This window comes from Typopeltis vanoorti, chromosome 1, assembly GCF_054136105.1.
Source record: "Typopeltis vanoorti isolate ZY-2024b chromosome 1, IOZ_Tvanoo_1.0, whole genome shotgun sequence".
Classification (NCBI taxonomy): Eukaryota; Metazoa; Arthropoda; class Arachnida; order Uropygi; family Thelyphonidae; genus Typopeltis; species Typopeltis vanoorti.
This window is the reverse complement of record NC_143549.1, coordinates 177,205,176-177,221,163: the sequence shown is the minus strand read 5'-3', so window position 1 is coordinate 177,221,163 and position 15,988 is coordinate 177,205,176. Positions and strand designations below refer to the sequence as shown.

General features: G+C 37.4%; 1 protein-coding gene across 3 annotated transcripts in view; it reads right to left on the bottom strand.

Annotated features, from left to right (window-relative positions):
- Positions 1–2,595: 2,595 nt before the first annotated feature.
- eEFSec (eukaryotic translation elongation factor, selenocysteine-specific) overlaps positions 2,596–15,988 on the bottom strand; it is a 101,472-nt gene continuing 88,079 nt past the window's right edge. For all 3 annotated transcript variants that reach the window (XM_090400152.1, XM_090400136.1, XM_090400144.1), the window contains one exon: positions 2,596–2,844. In XM_090400152.1, coding sequence (XP_090256278.1) covers positions 2,681–2,844 — 164 coding nt within the window. In that variant the 3' untranslated portion in view covers positions 2,596–2,680. The remainder of the gene's footprint in view (positions 2,845–15,988) is intronic.

Here is a 15,988-nt window from a genome sequence, read left to right as displayed (position 1 = left end):
AGTGAAATCAGCTGCTGCTGTCATAAAAAAAAAAGTTTTAATGTAGAAACATGTTTCATTATATTATAAATGAAAACAATGCAGATTTTTGTACAAGCATATTACCCTGTTATCCAATATGGATGCATGACAAACATGGCAGTAAATCAGATTTATATAAGAAATAGAAAACAATTATATTATGTAATAGAAACATGCATGCAGAGACTTAAGCATATAATTCAGAAATCAGTAAGGGCTTTGTACATTGTAAAATAAGATCATCTTCCTTTCAAATCCTAACAACACTGCCTAATCATTTAAAAATCGTGTAAGGAAATATATTTCACATACTATGATAGATCGCTTTTATGACCAAATAAATAACCTGATCCTTGAAACACCTAAGAAAGACTTCCTAATAGTACAAGGGGATTGGAATGCAAAAATTGAAAAAAAAAAAAAAAAAAAATGCAACATATATGCTGCTATGAATAAATTATGGTTACTTAAAAGAAGACAAAAGTTTAACTTTATACAACTCAAATCAAATCTTGCTTCTGCTCTTTGTGAAATCTCTGCTGACTCTTTTGATCCTGATATCTCTTATGAACAGTTTTGAAGATTATTGAAGCAGTTGAAAATATCTTTGGAAGAAAATACAGTATTTTTTAAAATACAGTATACAATAAACTTTGGATTACCCAAGAAATAGTCAGCTTTGTGATCAGCAGAGATCACGGCCAATTTGGCACACTGGGAAAAACAATGAACATAATAATATGAACAGGTTAAAAAGGAGGTAAACGTTTGCAAATAAAAAAAGTATCTGAAGAACAAAGAAATTGAGGATAATCTTCATAAGAATAACTATACAACAGCATACCAAATAATTAAGAAATTAACAAAGTCTGTTGTTTGCAAGAGCTGGATAACTGAGGATAAGATGGAACAAATATTACTGATTATTCAAGTGTGATGATAGCTTGGACCAACAAAATTTAAAAGGAAATGACCCAATGATAACAGAGAATAATGATTATCCTGTGCTTAGAGAAGAAGTAAAAAGAACCATTTTAAGATCAAAATCAGGAAAAATAGCAGGAATTGACAATATTCAAATAGAACTACTTAAAAGTAAGAGGAAGAACCTAATGTTAATGCACTCCACAAATTTGCCAGCAGGTGAATTTATGGAGTGCATTAACATTACTGAGATCTGGCCATTCCAAAAAGGAAACAGCAAAAAAGGGTAATAATTTTAGGACAATTAGCCTCATCAGCCACCCAAGCAAAATATTTTTGGACATCTTTCACATATTGAAGCAAAAATATAATTCAATTTTTCAGACTTCCAGGCTAGATTTAGAAAGAACAGGAGTACAATTTACACTGCATGTGCCATAATTTTATTGATCTTTAGAAAACCTTTCATTCCATTTGGCAGGATGCCCTTTGAAAAATTCTGCAACTTACAGGATGGACAAAATAATATGACTGATTGAATCCTTGTACTCCTCTTCTGAAATTATGGTTGAAATCAAGGGGAATGGGGAATTATAGCACTCCCTTTCTAATGGAGCATGGAATGAGACAGGGATGCAAATTGCCACTTATTTAATTTTGTTTCTTGTTTCCTCAAATATGTTATAAATGAAGCCCAGGAGAACTGTGATATTGGAGTGATGGTAGGACGAAGAAGAATAAGCCACCTAAAGTTTGCTGATGATATTGATCTTCAGGAAACCACCACAAAATTAGCTAATATTTTAAAAAAATATTGCTTAACCATAAATTCCCAAAAATCAAAACAATGATGAATATCTGTGCTTCTGACAAAGAATGAAGTGCTGTAGCAGAAACTTAAATCCGACTTGGACAGCATAGGTATTTAAACTGACCAAACTTAAATCAGAATGACTGCCTCTCTCTCTAAGAAATAATAAGATAACAGCTAATGAATTACCAATATTTCCTCAGTTATACCATTGCATTGTTTTATGTATCACATGGGGCTCTTACTTTTTTCAGATCAATCCATTGTTCATGTTCTACTTTATAATTAACTATTGTCGTCACTGATGGTCTGTAATATTCAGGCTGAAATATATGGCCTTAAATAAATAGTATTATCCCTTGTGTTAATTGAAGAAATGTCATACTCGATCTCTAGAGTAGGGGTACTGTATTTATATCCACCTCCTTTCAAAAAAAAAAAAAAGAACAGGTTATGCTTCTCTAAATCCTTGCCTATTCATAGTAGTAATACTATATGTTCTGGAACCTTTTATGTGGGGAATTGATATTAAAAAAAATTTAGAGAGGCTTAGAAGATAAGCATAAGAGCTATCAATAGTGAATATCCAACAAGTAATAGACCAACTGGAATAAAGCTACTCATAAAAAAATGGCAATTATTATCTTAAAAGTACTTGAGGATATGTACCAGAAAATAATAATGAAGGTTTCTCTCTTAAAGTTGTCATAATCTGCAGTTTAAAATTCCAAAATTAATTATATAATAATTCAAATATAATTCTTTATTTTTCAGAGTTTAAGTATGGATAGTAAATTCAATTTGGGCATATTCATTAAGTGTGAATTCTGTATAGGAAGTTATTTCAAGACTTTATTTTATAATAATAGCCAATATATACAGTGCAATCTGCAGTTATCAATTATAATATCAAATACTATTTTATCAGCTCTGAATCATTCTCTTGTTTTTGTCATATATATATCTTTTAAAAGTTAAAGTGACCATAATCTGGTGCTGTAGCTGATCTTCAGGGGAAGCTGGTTCTATTTTTTTAGATTTCTTTTTTACACTTCTCAATATTGCAGATGTCGATTCATTTAATCCACCTAAAAAAAAATCAAAATATTTTTGCATTAATCTAAAGAATATTCCTTATTACTTATATCAGAAAACAAAAGTGCTTTTTACCCAACCCTAAATGGCTGTATGTATTTATGAAATACATGAAATAAATTTATGCTTTTGTATCTATGTTATTTCAATTTCAGTGGGCACATTCATGTATTTAATAAGTGTAAACATGTCAAGGCTACTACAACAATTAATACAGGGAAGGACATCTGTACCACTAGTATAATTTAATCCTTTCACTTATATATATTTTTTAGGGCTAGCCATCTATGGATTTTGTTTGGTAGAGTTATCAATAAAACAACTGATCAAACTGAAAAGAGCATTTTCTGACATAACAGCTGAAAGAAAGTAGAAATAATACATATAAGGCATAATCCAAAAAAAAAAAAAAAGTTTTCACACTTTTCTTCTTTTGGAATAATATTCAGTTCTTGCATCACAATTTCTTTAACTAAATTTAAAAGGCTTTAAATCTCATTCCATTGAGAATCATTTTCAACTTTTGTAATAGGAAGAAAAGTTAGAGAATATTTGAACATGGTAGATATGAAACACCTTGAATACTGTGCATGGTGAATAATTGCTGGAAAAGCAAAACAAGACTAGAGAGATGCTACCATAGTGCAGAAGCCATTTTACATTTCTCCAGATGTTGTTGTCTTCCTAAAGCCTCTCACAGATGTTTCAACACTATAATTTCTGGTAATAAACTGTGCTGCTGAAAGAAATGTCTGCTGCACTTATTGGTTGAGAATCCTTGAAATGCCTCTTAGGCAGCAAAGTATAATTATCTTCAGAAAACGTTATCTTGCTCTTTTTATCCAAGTAGTTTCATAAAACACACTTCAGTATATTCCCTTTCTTTTGTAGCATGGTTTACATATTTATGCCAAAAAAAAAGAAAAAAGCCATCTAACAGTTTGGAAAAAAAAAAGTCTGTTAACAGAATATCTATCCACCAATAATCAATCAGTTTTGGATAATTGATTTTAAAATTCAAGGTATACATTTTTTTGGTCGTTTTTATATAGAAATACACTTATTAATACAGACCAGTATTTTACAAATAAACATTTATTAAAACCTACCAGTTTCGCCAGCAAACTGTCTGGCTTTTTCAACTTGTCTGAAAACGCCAGACAGTTTGCTGGCGAAACTGGTAGGTTTTAATAAATGTTTATTTGTAAAATACTGGTCTGTATTAATAAAAGTGTATTTCTATTTGATTTTAAAATTCTTTTAAGTAGATTCTAAAATCTGCTTAAAAGAATTCAGAGGTATGATATTAAAAAGCTTTCCAACTGGCTGTGTAAGTTTACCACCAGGGTGTGGGCATGTGTGTGTGTGTCTGTATATTATATTATACAGACACACACATTCCCTAGGTTGCCGCTAGAGGGATTCGTAGTGTGTAGTGTTCGTGAAAGCTCCGGATAAGATAACTATTATTTTCAGTTATCGTTGATAAATTTATTTAATATTGCATAGTTTTGTTTGCCTTGCGTCTCTTAGTGCATCTTTTTGTTTGTTTTTGGTGTGTTATAATTTATAATTTGATAAAATACGTTGCAAGTAAGTAAGGCTCCAGTACGAAGGAAAATGGCGGCCAGTAATGATGGTTTGCCATCTTTATCAAAGAATGGTAGTATAAAATAAAAGAGATGATTCAGTGTACTAGCTGCGAAATGTACACTTTGCGGAGTGCGGTCAGAGTGTGGTTAGATGATAATAAAGGAGTGAATGTGTGTAGAAAATGTAGGGAGAATGAGAAATTGAAGAGTATTTCGGATTGAGAGTGTGATATTTTTGTCATACTTCAGAATGAAGAAAATAGGGATATGACAAGAAACGGCGAGGTTGTACCAGAGAATTGTGAGAGTGTGAATGATAGTATTAATGGTTTTACTGAGAATAAAAAAGATGAGATAGACGCAATGAGTGAGATCGCATTGTTGAATGGTGTGATACAAAGGGCAAAACAGCAGCTAGAGCATATGAGCAAAAGTCAACTGAATGAACCAACCAATAATAAAAAGTATCACAGGAAAAATAGACGTATGAGTGTTAACATGAACAAAATGAAGGATAGAGTGCTGTATGGAATACAGCACTCTATCCTTCATTGTACCAACTCTGTACCTACTCCTTCATTGTATCCTTCATTGTACCTACTTCATTGTATCCTTCATTGTACCAATCCTCAAAATTGTACCAACCTGGTGCGACCATAAAGGATGTAACTGAGTCTATTAGAGAGCAAAAGGAAAGGGTAAAAGAAATGATTGTTGTGGCAGGTACGAATGATTTGAAAGGAGACAAAATGGAAATGATAGAAGACCTGAATGAATTGTTTGAGGTAGCAAAAGAAAAGAGTGAGAGAGTTAGAATGATTAGTCTTTTGCCATGGTATGACAGTGAAATGTTTAAAAGGAGGGCCATAATTGCAAATGACTTTATGCGTGGGTTATGTATGACGAGTGGTGTGGAATTTGTGGACGTGTGGAGTGAGTTCGATGGGCGAAAGGATCTATATAAGATGGATGGCTTGCATTTGAATGGTTACGGTGTAAGAAGACTTGAGAAAGTGTTGCTGAATGTGGTGGATGTGCAAATTCAGGGAAACTAGATTTATTAAGGGGGGGGAGTAGATATACAGTCCTTAGGGAGGCAGTTGAATGTAAGAATGAATATAATATGCCAGAGCAAATAAGGACAACAAATCAGAGTGGGATAGTTAATATAGGGCATCAAGGTAGGGTTGGGGCTAATGGGGGTCTTAAATTCATGTACACTAATGCTAGGAGTATTAGGAACAAGAAGAAGAGTTTTTGGCCATGGTTGGCACTTCCAGACCACAGGTTATTGGTATTAGTGAAACATGACTGACTGTCGATGATATAGGTAGTGGGATTGAATGTGATGGGTATAGTGTGTTCAGGAATGACAGGGAGAATAAAATGGGGGAGGATTATTGTTGATGATAGCTGATGAGCTGCAGCTAAGGAGAAGAGAAGTTGAATTGCAGGATAGAGAAAAGAGCACATTTGAGGCCATTTGGTGTGAGCTTGTGGCTTGCAGAACTAAATATACAATTGGGTGCCGCTATAGACCAGGTGATGGAAAAGATGGTGGTGACAGTATGCACAAGCAAATAGAAGAAATGGGTGGAAGGAGGGTGATTATTATGGGAGATTTCAACTATGGTCGCATTGATTGGAGTGAGGAGAGGACACACGGGAGGAAGGAATTGGATTTTGTGTGGTTATTAAGGGATAACTATCTGTGATAGCATGTAATGGAAAATACTAGGGGTCAGAGAGTGCTTGACCTAGTAATTACATCTGAGAATTTGGCTGTAACAAATATGACCACATTGCTACCAATTGGTGAGAGTGATCATAGGGTCTTGACTTGGGAGGTGGCTAAAGGTGTAGAATTTTCAATTAAGACAGGGTACATGTGGAATTATCGGGCTGGAAAGTATGACAAGCTTAGGAGTTTGATTGGTTCAGTGCATTGGCATGTACAACTGCAAGGACTAAAAGTCGATAGTGCATGGGAGGTAGTTAAGAAGCGTTTGCATTAAGCAATGGCTGACTGTATACCTAGAGTCCGAATAATAAATCAACTAGGGGTTAAATGGATGAATAACACCATTAAGCTTGAGCTACAAAAAAAGAAACAACTATGGAGAGAATTTAAGGAGAAAGGTGACCGGCAGGCACATGAACGGTATAAAGTGCAGGCCAGAAGGGTAACAAGTGTGGTAAGAAAAGCAAAAAAGGATTACGAAAGAACATTAGCCATGCAGGCTAAAGAGAATCCTAAACAGTTTTTTAGATATGTAGCAAGTAAAAGGAAAAATGTACATGGCAGAATGATTTTAAAGAATGCTGATGGTAGGGAGATAACTGAATCAGTTGATATAGTTGAGTTACTGAGTGAGCACTTTGCAAGAATATATCATCCAGGTGGTGACATTGCAGAAACGAATGTACCAGTAGATTATACGGGAATTGTGGTGAATGAAGTGGAGGTGAGTAGTCTATTGCATAACCTCAATGTCAATACATCTGTGGGATTGGATGGTATACCAGCTCGTGTTGTACGAGAAGCAGCTAAAGAATTGTCAGTACCCTTGACCATTTTGTTTAATTTGAATCTCAGGTCTGGGTTAGTCCTGAGGGGGTGGAAAGAGGGGGAAAATAGTTCCACTGCATAAAGGTGGTTCCAAGACTGCTGTTGTAAATTACTGACCGATTAGCATATCAGGAATCATTTTCAAGGTCTTAGAGAAATTAGTCAAGAAAAGAATACAGGATTGGATAGATGAAAATGGGATATTGTATGGGGGACAACATGGTTTTTGTGAAGAGTAGATCATGCCTCAGTAACTTGCTCACGTTTTATAACACAGTGATGGCTGAACTGGATAGGGGTAATGGGTTTACAGTAATACTACTGGACCTTGCCAAGGATTTTGATAGGATACCACACAGAACCCTAATCGGTAAACTGGAGCAGATGGGGATAGATATAGGGTTGGTGAGATGGATAGGAGGGTGGTTGAAGGAGAGATACCAGAGAGTGGTTTATTCAGGAGTGGAGTGCCACAGGGCTCTGTTCTTGGACCACTGCTTTTCAATTTGTTCATCAATGATATAGGAAAGGATTTGAGAGGAAGTGTTCACTTGTTTGCTGATGATGCAAAGTTAGGTAGAGCAATTATGGGTGCACAGGATGTCAAAATTTTAAAGGATGATTTGGATAGTTTGGAGGACTGGGCTAGGAAAAATGGATGTCAATTTAATGTGCCAAAGTGTAAGGTTATGCACTTTGGGGTGAAAAGAATAGCAGCAGTATATCTCATTGGTGGAACCGTACTCCAGGAGATTGATGAGGCCAGGGATTTGGGAGTGTTGGTGGATAGGGAATTGAAGTTTAGGGGGCACATTGCAAAAGTGACTAAAACAGCTCACCAAATCACTTGGCTTCTGAAAAATACTTTAACATGCAGAGACAAACAAGTTGTTGTTCCTCTGTATCGAGCCTTGATAAGACCCCATCTGGACTACTGTGCCCAGTTATGGGCACCAGGATTTCTTCGAGATGGGGAGGAAGTGGAGAGGGTCCAGAGACGAGTGACCAAGATGATAGCAGGTCTGTGGAATGAACCTTATGAGAATAGGTTGAAGATTTGTGGGTTGCAGAAATTGGTCGATAGGCGAAGGAGGGGTGATATGATTGAGACATTCAAATTACTGAAGGGTTTCTATAAGATTGATCCAGAAGATATTTTTGAAAATATGACTGGTGGTGGGAGGACTAGGGGCCATGAATGGAAGCTGGGCAAGAGCGTGGTTGACAAGGGTGTTAGAGCTAGGTTTTTTACTTGGAAAGTAGTGAATGAGTGGAATAAGCTTCCAGAGTCCGTTGTGGGTGCTACGACCGTGAATGAGTTCAAGGCAAGGTATGATAGATACTGTATGAATGTCGAATAGTTGTTCTTGACATGATGTTAGGGCCTCCCTCGATGAGTCTGTCGACTCCTTGGAGTTGCCTGGAACAATAATAATAATAATATTATATTATATATAATATAATATAAAGGCAATGCCACAGTTGTCCTTAACTTTGAAGATTATACAAATAAGATGCTTGAATTACTACAGAGTGACACTTACTCAATTCTTGAGAGAGAGATCCCACTTGTGAACTTCAAAATCGTACCAACAATTTATTAAAAACAACTCCTGAACTGTCTAGAAACATTCACCTTTCTCTTTGCTCTCTCCATCCGCTTATGTGTGGCATAAGCGGATGGAGAGAGTTCCCAAGATCCACAAGGAAAATACCCCACTTCGTCCCATCGTTGAAGGCACTGATTCACCTACATACAACCTTTCAAAACATCTCACAAAATACCTCAAATGTTTTTCCGGCAAGTCTTCGTCTTTTATTAATAACTCTGTGGATTTTGTATCGTACATTAAGGATATTACTGTTCAAGAAAATGAAATCATGGCTAGCTTTGACATAGTATCCTTGTTCACAAATGTTCCTACAGACAAAGTCCTGACACTACTCAAAGATAAGTTATTATTATTATTACGGGCAACTCCAGGGAGTCATTAGACTCATCGAGGAAGGCCCCAAATCATTTTCATCACAACTATTCGACATTCATACAGTATCTATCATACCTCGCCATAAACTCATTCACTGTCACAGCATCCACCACAGACTCAGGGAGCACATTCCACTCATTCACTACTCTAAAAGTAAAGAACCCAGCTCTAACACCTTTACTAACCACACTTTTGCCCAGTTTCCATGGATGTCCCCTAGTCCTCCCACAACCAGCCCTGTTCTCAAAAATATCTTCTGAATTAATTTTATAGAAACCCTTCAGTAATTTGAATGTCTCAATCATATCTCCCCTCCTCCGCCTATCAACCAATTTTTGCAACCCACAAATCCTCAACCTGTTCTCATACGGTTCATTCCACAGACCTGCTATCATCTTGGTCACTCGCCTCTGGATCCTCTCCACCTCCTCCCCATCAAGAAGAAACCTAGGTGACCAAATCTGAGCACAGTAGTCGAGATGAGGTCTTATCAAGGCTCGATACAGAGGAACAATAACCTGCTTGTCAACGTATTCTTCAGCAACCAAGTGATTTGATGAGCTGATATGGCCACTTTGGCAATGTGTCCCCTAAATTTCAATTCCTTATCCACCAACACTCCTAAATCTCGTGCCTCATCAATTTCCTGGAGCACGGTTCCACCAATGCAGTAAACTGCCTCCCATCTTTTCACCCCAAAATGCATAACCTTACATTTTGCCACATTAAATTGACATCCATTCTCCCTAGCCCAGACCTCCAATCTATCCAAATCATCCTGCAAAATTTTGACGTCATCTGCATTCACTATTGCCCTACCCAACTTCGCATCATCCGCAAACAAATGAACTGTTCTTCTCAGATCCTTTCCTATATTATTTATGAACAAATTAAACAGCAGTGGTCCAAGAACAGATCCTTGTGGTACACCACTAGTCACAGGCCGTCTTGTGGACTCTACTCCTGAGTAAACCACTCTCTGATATCTCTCCGTCAACCACCCTCCTATCCATCTCACCAACCCTATATCATCCCCATCTGCTCCAGTTTACCGATTAGGGTTCTGTGTGGTATCCTATCAAAATCCTTGGCAAGGTCCAGTAGTATTACTGTAAACCCATTACCCCTATCCAGTTCAGCCATCACTGTGTTATAAAACGTGAGCAAGTTACTGAGGCATGACCTACCCTTCACAAAACCATGCTGTCCCCGATACAGTATCCCATTTTCTTCTATCCAATCTTGTATTTTCCTCTTGACTATTTTCTCTAAGACCTTGATAATGATTCCTGTTATGCTGATTGGCCGGTAATTTTCAACAGCAGCCTTGGAACCACCTTTGTGCAGTGGAACTATTTTCCCCTCTTTCCACCCAGTCCTGAGGCTCAAATTAAACATAATGGTCAAGGACACTGACAATTCTTTGGCCGCTTCACGTACGACACGAGCTGGTATACCCTCCAATCCCACAGATGTATTGACATTGAGGTTCTGTAATAGACTAGTTACCTCTACCTCATTCATCACAATTCCAGTATAAGCTGTTGGTTCCTCCATTTCCGCAAAGCCACCACCTGGATGATATACTCTTGCAAAGTGCTCGCTCAGTAATTCCACAACATCGACTGATTCAGTTACCTCCCTACCCTCAGCATTTTTTAAGATCATTCTACCATGAGCATTTTTCCTTTTACTTGCAACATATTGAAAAAACTGTTTGGGATTCTCTTTAGCCTGCATGGCCAATTTCCTTTCGTAATCTGCTTTTGCTTTTCTTACCACCCTTGTTACCATCCTGGCCTGAGCTTTATACTGTTCATGCACCTGATGGTCACCCTTCTCCTTAAATTCCCTCCACAATTGTTTCTTTTTTTGCAGCTCAAGCTTAATAGTGTTATTCATCCATTTAACCCCTACCTGATTTATTATTCGGACTCTTGGTATACAGTCAACCATTGCCTCCTGCAAACGCTTCTTAACCACCTCCCATGCACCATCAACATCCAGCCCTTGCAGTTTTACATGCCATGGCATTGAGCCAAGCACACACCTAAGCTTGTCATACTTACCAGCCCGGTAATTCCACATATACCCTGTCTTAATTGTAAATTCGACTCCTTTAGCCACCTCCCAAGTCATGACCTTATGGTCACTCTCACCAATTGGTGGCAACATGGTCATGTTCGTTACAGCTACATTCTCAGTTGCAATTACTAGGTCCAGCACTCTCTGCCCCCTGGTATTTTCTAATACATGTTGCCGTAGATAGTTGTCTCTTAATAACTGCATAAAATCCAATTCCTTCCTCCCATGTGCCCTCTCCTCTTTCCAGTCAATGTTACCATAATTGAAATCACCCATAATAATTACCCTCCTTCTATTCATTTCTTCTATTTGCTTATGCATACTATTCCCACCATCCACTCCATCACCCGGTCTATAGCAGCACCCAATTGTATATTTTGTTCTGCTAGATTGTATCTCACACCAAACAGCCTCAAATGTGCTTTTTTCCCCATCCTGCAGTTCAACTTCTATACTCCTTGGCTGAAGCTCATCAGCTACCATCAATAACACTCCTCCCCCCTTTTTATTCACCCTGTCACTCCTGAACATGCTATACCCATCGCATTCAATCCCACTAGCTTTATCATCTTCTGTCAGCCATGTTTCACTAATACCGACAACCTGTGGCCTGGAAGTGCCAACCATGGCCAAAAACTCTTACTTCTTGTTCCTATTACTCCTGGCATTAGTGTACATGAATCGCAGAAGCCCATTTGTCCCATCCCTACTTTGATTCCTTATACTAATTATCCCATTCTGATTTGTTGTCCGTCGTACTCGCCCGGGCATAATATACTCATTCTTACACTTAACTGCCCCCCCCCTAAAGTCTGCATATCTACCCCCCCTCTTAATAAATCTAGTTTCCCTGAGTCTGTACATCCACTTCCACATCCTTCATCAACACTCTTTCAAGTCTCCGTACACCAACTCCATTCAAATGTAACCCATCCATCTTATATAAGTCCTTTCGCCCATCGAACTCATTCCACACATCCACAAATTCCACACCACTCTCCATGCATAACCCACGCATAAAGTCATTGGCAATTATGGCCCTCCTTCTAAACACTTCGCTGTCATACCGCGGTAAGATACTCACCATCCTAACTCTCTCACTCTTCTCTTTTGCTACCTCAAACAACTCCCTCACATCCTCTATCATTTCCATTTTTTCCTCTTTCAAATCATTCGTTCCTGCCACTATTATCATCTCTTTCACCCTCTGTTTTTGCAGTCGAATAGATTCGCTGACGTCCTTTATGTTCGCACCCGGCTGGTACGACTTCGTTAAACTCTCAATTATTATGCCTCTTAATAGCGAATCCCCATACAGCACTCTCTCCTTCATTTTATTGACGTTTACGTACATTCTATTATTTGCCGTCACAGACTTCCGCCGGTTATTTGTCGGTACGTTCAACACACATTTTTGCATACACTCCAGTTGTCGTTTGGCTCTGTGTATCGCGCCATTTAAACGTGCAATTTTGCTACTCGCATTTATCTCACCATTTTCATTATCAATCAAATCATCCATTCCTTCGGTGTTTCTACCTTCATTTACACTTTCAGCGACGCTCTCACACATATCTGGCACTACCACGCAATTCTCTAGTACACCGCCATTTTCTACATTCTGACTACCGTTAACGATATCAGTCTCGATACACGAAACACGCTTGAAGTCCTCATTCTCTTTACACTTTCTACACATATTAACTCCACTATCACTTTCTAACCAGACTCCTACCGCTCTTCGCAAGGCATACATCTCACAGACAGCACATTGCATAAATTCTTTTACATCAAAACTCTTAAGCAAGCATGGCGACCTGGCAGCCATTTTTTTCTTTATCGGTGCCATGTGTACGCTATCTTTTCTTAAAAATAATAATTAAAATAACAGAAAACACGCAAAAATTGCACAGACACACCAAGAAACAAAAAGCAAACAATACTACTTAAAATTCTGGTAAAATATCTAATGTTAACACAAAATAATACTGATCTTTTCAGGAGCTCTCGACAAGCCGACGATCTAATCCGTGCGACACCAAGCGACCTTTTTGATTTGATTTCGACCATTATCCAAAAAATGTTAGCCTTACTTACTCATTGCATCAAGTCTGGATACTTTAAATTTCAGGACACCATCTACAAGCAAAATCATGGTCTAGCAATGGGTAATTCTTTATCTCCTGTACTTGACAACATTTATCTGGAAGATTTTGAAGTTAAAGCTATCTCTTCCTATTCCTTAGCACCTAGAATTTGGAAACGATATGTGGACGACATTTTCCTCATTTGGAGCCATGGATGTGATTCGCTCCTGGATTTCCTCTACATCTCAATAGTCAACACTCGAATATCCAATTCATGGCTGAGTTTGAAACTAATGGCTCCCTGCCTTTCCTAGACACAAAACTGACCCGTTCTTCTGAAAAACTTAAAATTTCGATGTAGAGAAAACCTACACACACCAGTAGATATCTCCATAGTCAGGCCCATCATTTCCCTCCTCAGAAACTTGGAATTATTTCTACTCTGGGACATAGAGCTTGCTCTCTTCTTGACGAGATGAACTTCGTAAAGAAATCAATTTTCTTAGATCTACTTTCAGACTGAATGGTTATTCTCAAAAAATTACTAAAAAATACCTTTTTAATCCTCCTAGTCGCCATACTGAAGAAATGAATAATGATAAAGGCAATATATCTATACCATACATCAGCTCAGTCTCTCAAAAATTAGTCAAGGTTCTCAAAAAATATAACATTAGAACTTTATTTACTCTGCTCTCTAGTAAGCCACCAAAGCCTAGCCATCACAATCTACAATATCCCAGTGTGTACAAGATATGGTGTGGACATTCCTTACTTTGGCCAGACGGACAAGTCTATTGAATTGCATATGGAGGAGCACAGGAGGGACATCGCTTACAAGAGAACACGCACCAGTGCTTTATCCAGCCATATCCTTTTTTCGGCCAATTCTGATGATGAAAACCACAGTCATACAATCCTTTGGGATAGATCTAACAACATTTTCCGTTGCCATGATGAATTGGAGAGAAAAATTGTAGAATCTAGAGAAATCATCCTCAACCCTGTACATTTAAATAATAATTTAAGCTACAACCTCCCAGACTGTCATTCTGCTGTGATCAATTACTGGCACTCACAAGATGCTATACGCACGCACTCACCCAACAATGTGGCCAACGAAGGAACAGCTTTGAATATGTTAACTACAACGTTTTCACGTTACATATGTATAGTGACTTTCCTGTGCTGTTCACAGTTTTTATCTTCAATGTTTAGTGTTTTTTTTCTTTTTGTATAAAAACACCTGAAGAAGGCTGTAAAAAGCCGAAACTAGTCGTGTGATACTATTAAACCTTTTTCCTTTTCTCTCGGTTTAAGTCATTCAATTCTTTTAAAAATATGTTTAACAACCAAGTAAATGAACCTCCATACATATATATATATGCAAGAGCACAATATCTTTTGGCAAGAAATGCAAGTTTGTGAGTTTACACAATTTGAGCAACATTTTCTCTTACTAGTTTAATGGCTTTCTTTTATATATGTCTTTCAAATAGTGACAGTTGTCATTGTCAGGTAAAACACACATATGATTATATATAATACATATTTATTATTTTAAACTCTTACTGAAACAAAGGAAGAGTTTGTTATAGTTTACTGTATGTAAAAGAAAGACAGTATTCGGCTAAGGCATCAATTAAAGCTAATTAGTCATGCTTCTTCTTTGAGTGCCATCTCCTATCAGAGGTTGGCGACAACCTTGACAAATTTTGGGCGATCTTCAGCTACTGAATGCTTCATTCTACTTCAGCTACTGATCTTCAGCCGTCTCTCAGAGCTCATGCCAGTCCACTATCCGATGTCTGCCAGCCAAGATTTTCTTCGTCTTCCTTGCCCTCTTCTTCCATTTATCTTCCCTTTTATAATCAAGATGCAGTTTTCCTTCTTTTAATGGTATCTAAAAGTTCACATAATTTCTCCATTCGTTCCAGTACTTACTGATTGGATGTTTTTGCTGTCCATGGGATTTTTAACATTCGTCTGTATAACCACATCTCAAAGGCTTCAAGTCTGTTTATTGATGTTGTCTTCAAGGTCAAAGTTTCTGCACCGTACAGCAGTACATAGCATTTAACCATGCGTACTCTAAGCTCTAAATTTAAACTCCGGTTACACAGTGTTGATTTCATCAAGATAAAATTTTTTCTTGCCATTTCAATTCTAACTTTTATTTCCATTTCTGGATTGCAATCTTCATTTAACCAGCATCCGAGATATTTAAACTTTGCCACTCTTTCTATTTGTTTCCCATTTAAAGAAAGTGCTGAATTAAGAATTGGTTTCTTGCTTATGACCATGAATTTAGTTTTGGTGATATTTATTTTTAATCCCATTTTTTCACTCTCTTCATTTTCCAGAAGATTTTGAAAATCCTGAATATTGTCAGCCAGGAGAGCTGTGTCATCAGCATATTAGATGTTACTGATGATTTCATCATTTACATTAATCCCTTCCTTTCAAGATTTTTTGAAATATGGCTTCTGAGTATATGTTAAAAAAGACAAGGTGACAGCATGCATCCTTGCCTTACTCCTCGTTTGATGTTAATGGAGTCTGTAATAATGTCGTCAACTTGAGCAGATGCCTTTTGGTTCCAATATAAGTTTTCAATGATCCTGATGTCTTTACCATCTAATCCAATTCTTTTTAATAGAGCAATCATTTTAGCATGTTGGACTTTGTCAAATGCTTTCTTGAAGTCGATGAAGCAAATGAATACTTCCTTGTTTTGGTCAATACATTTTTGGAATAAGATTTGAGAACAGAAAAGAGCCTCTCTTGTTCCAAAACCGTTTCTAAAGCCGAACTGG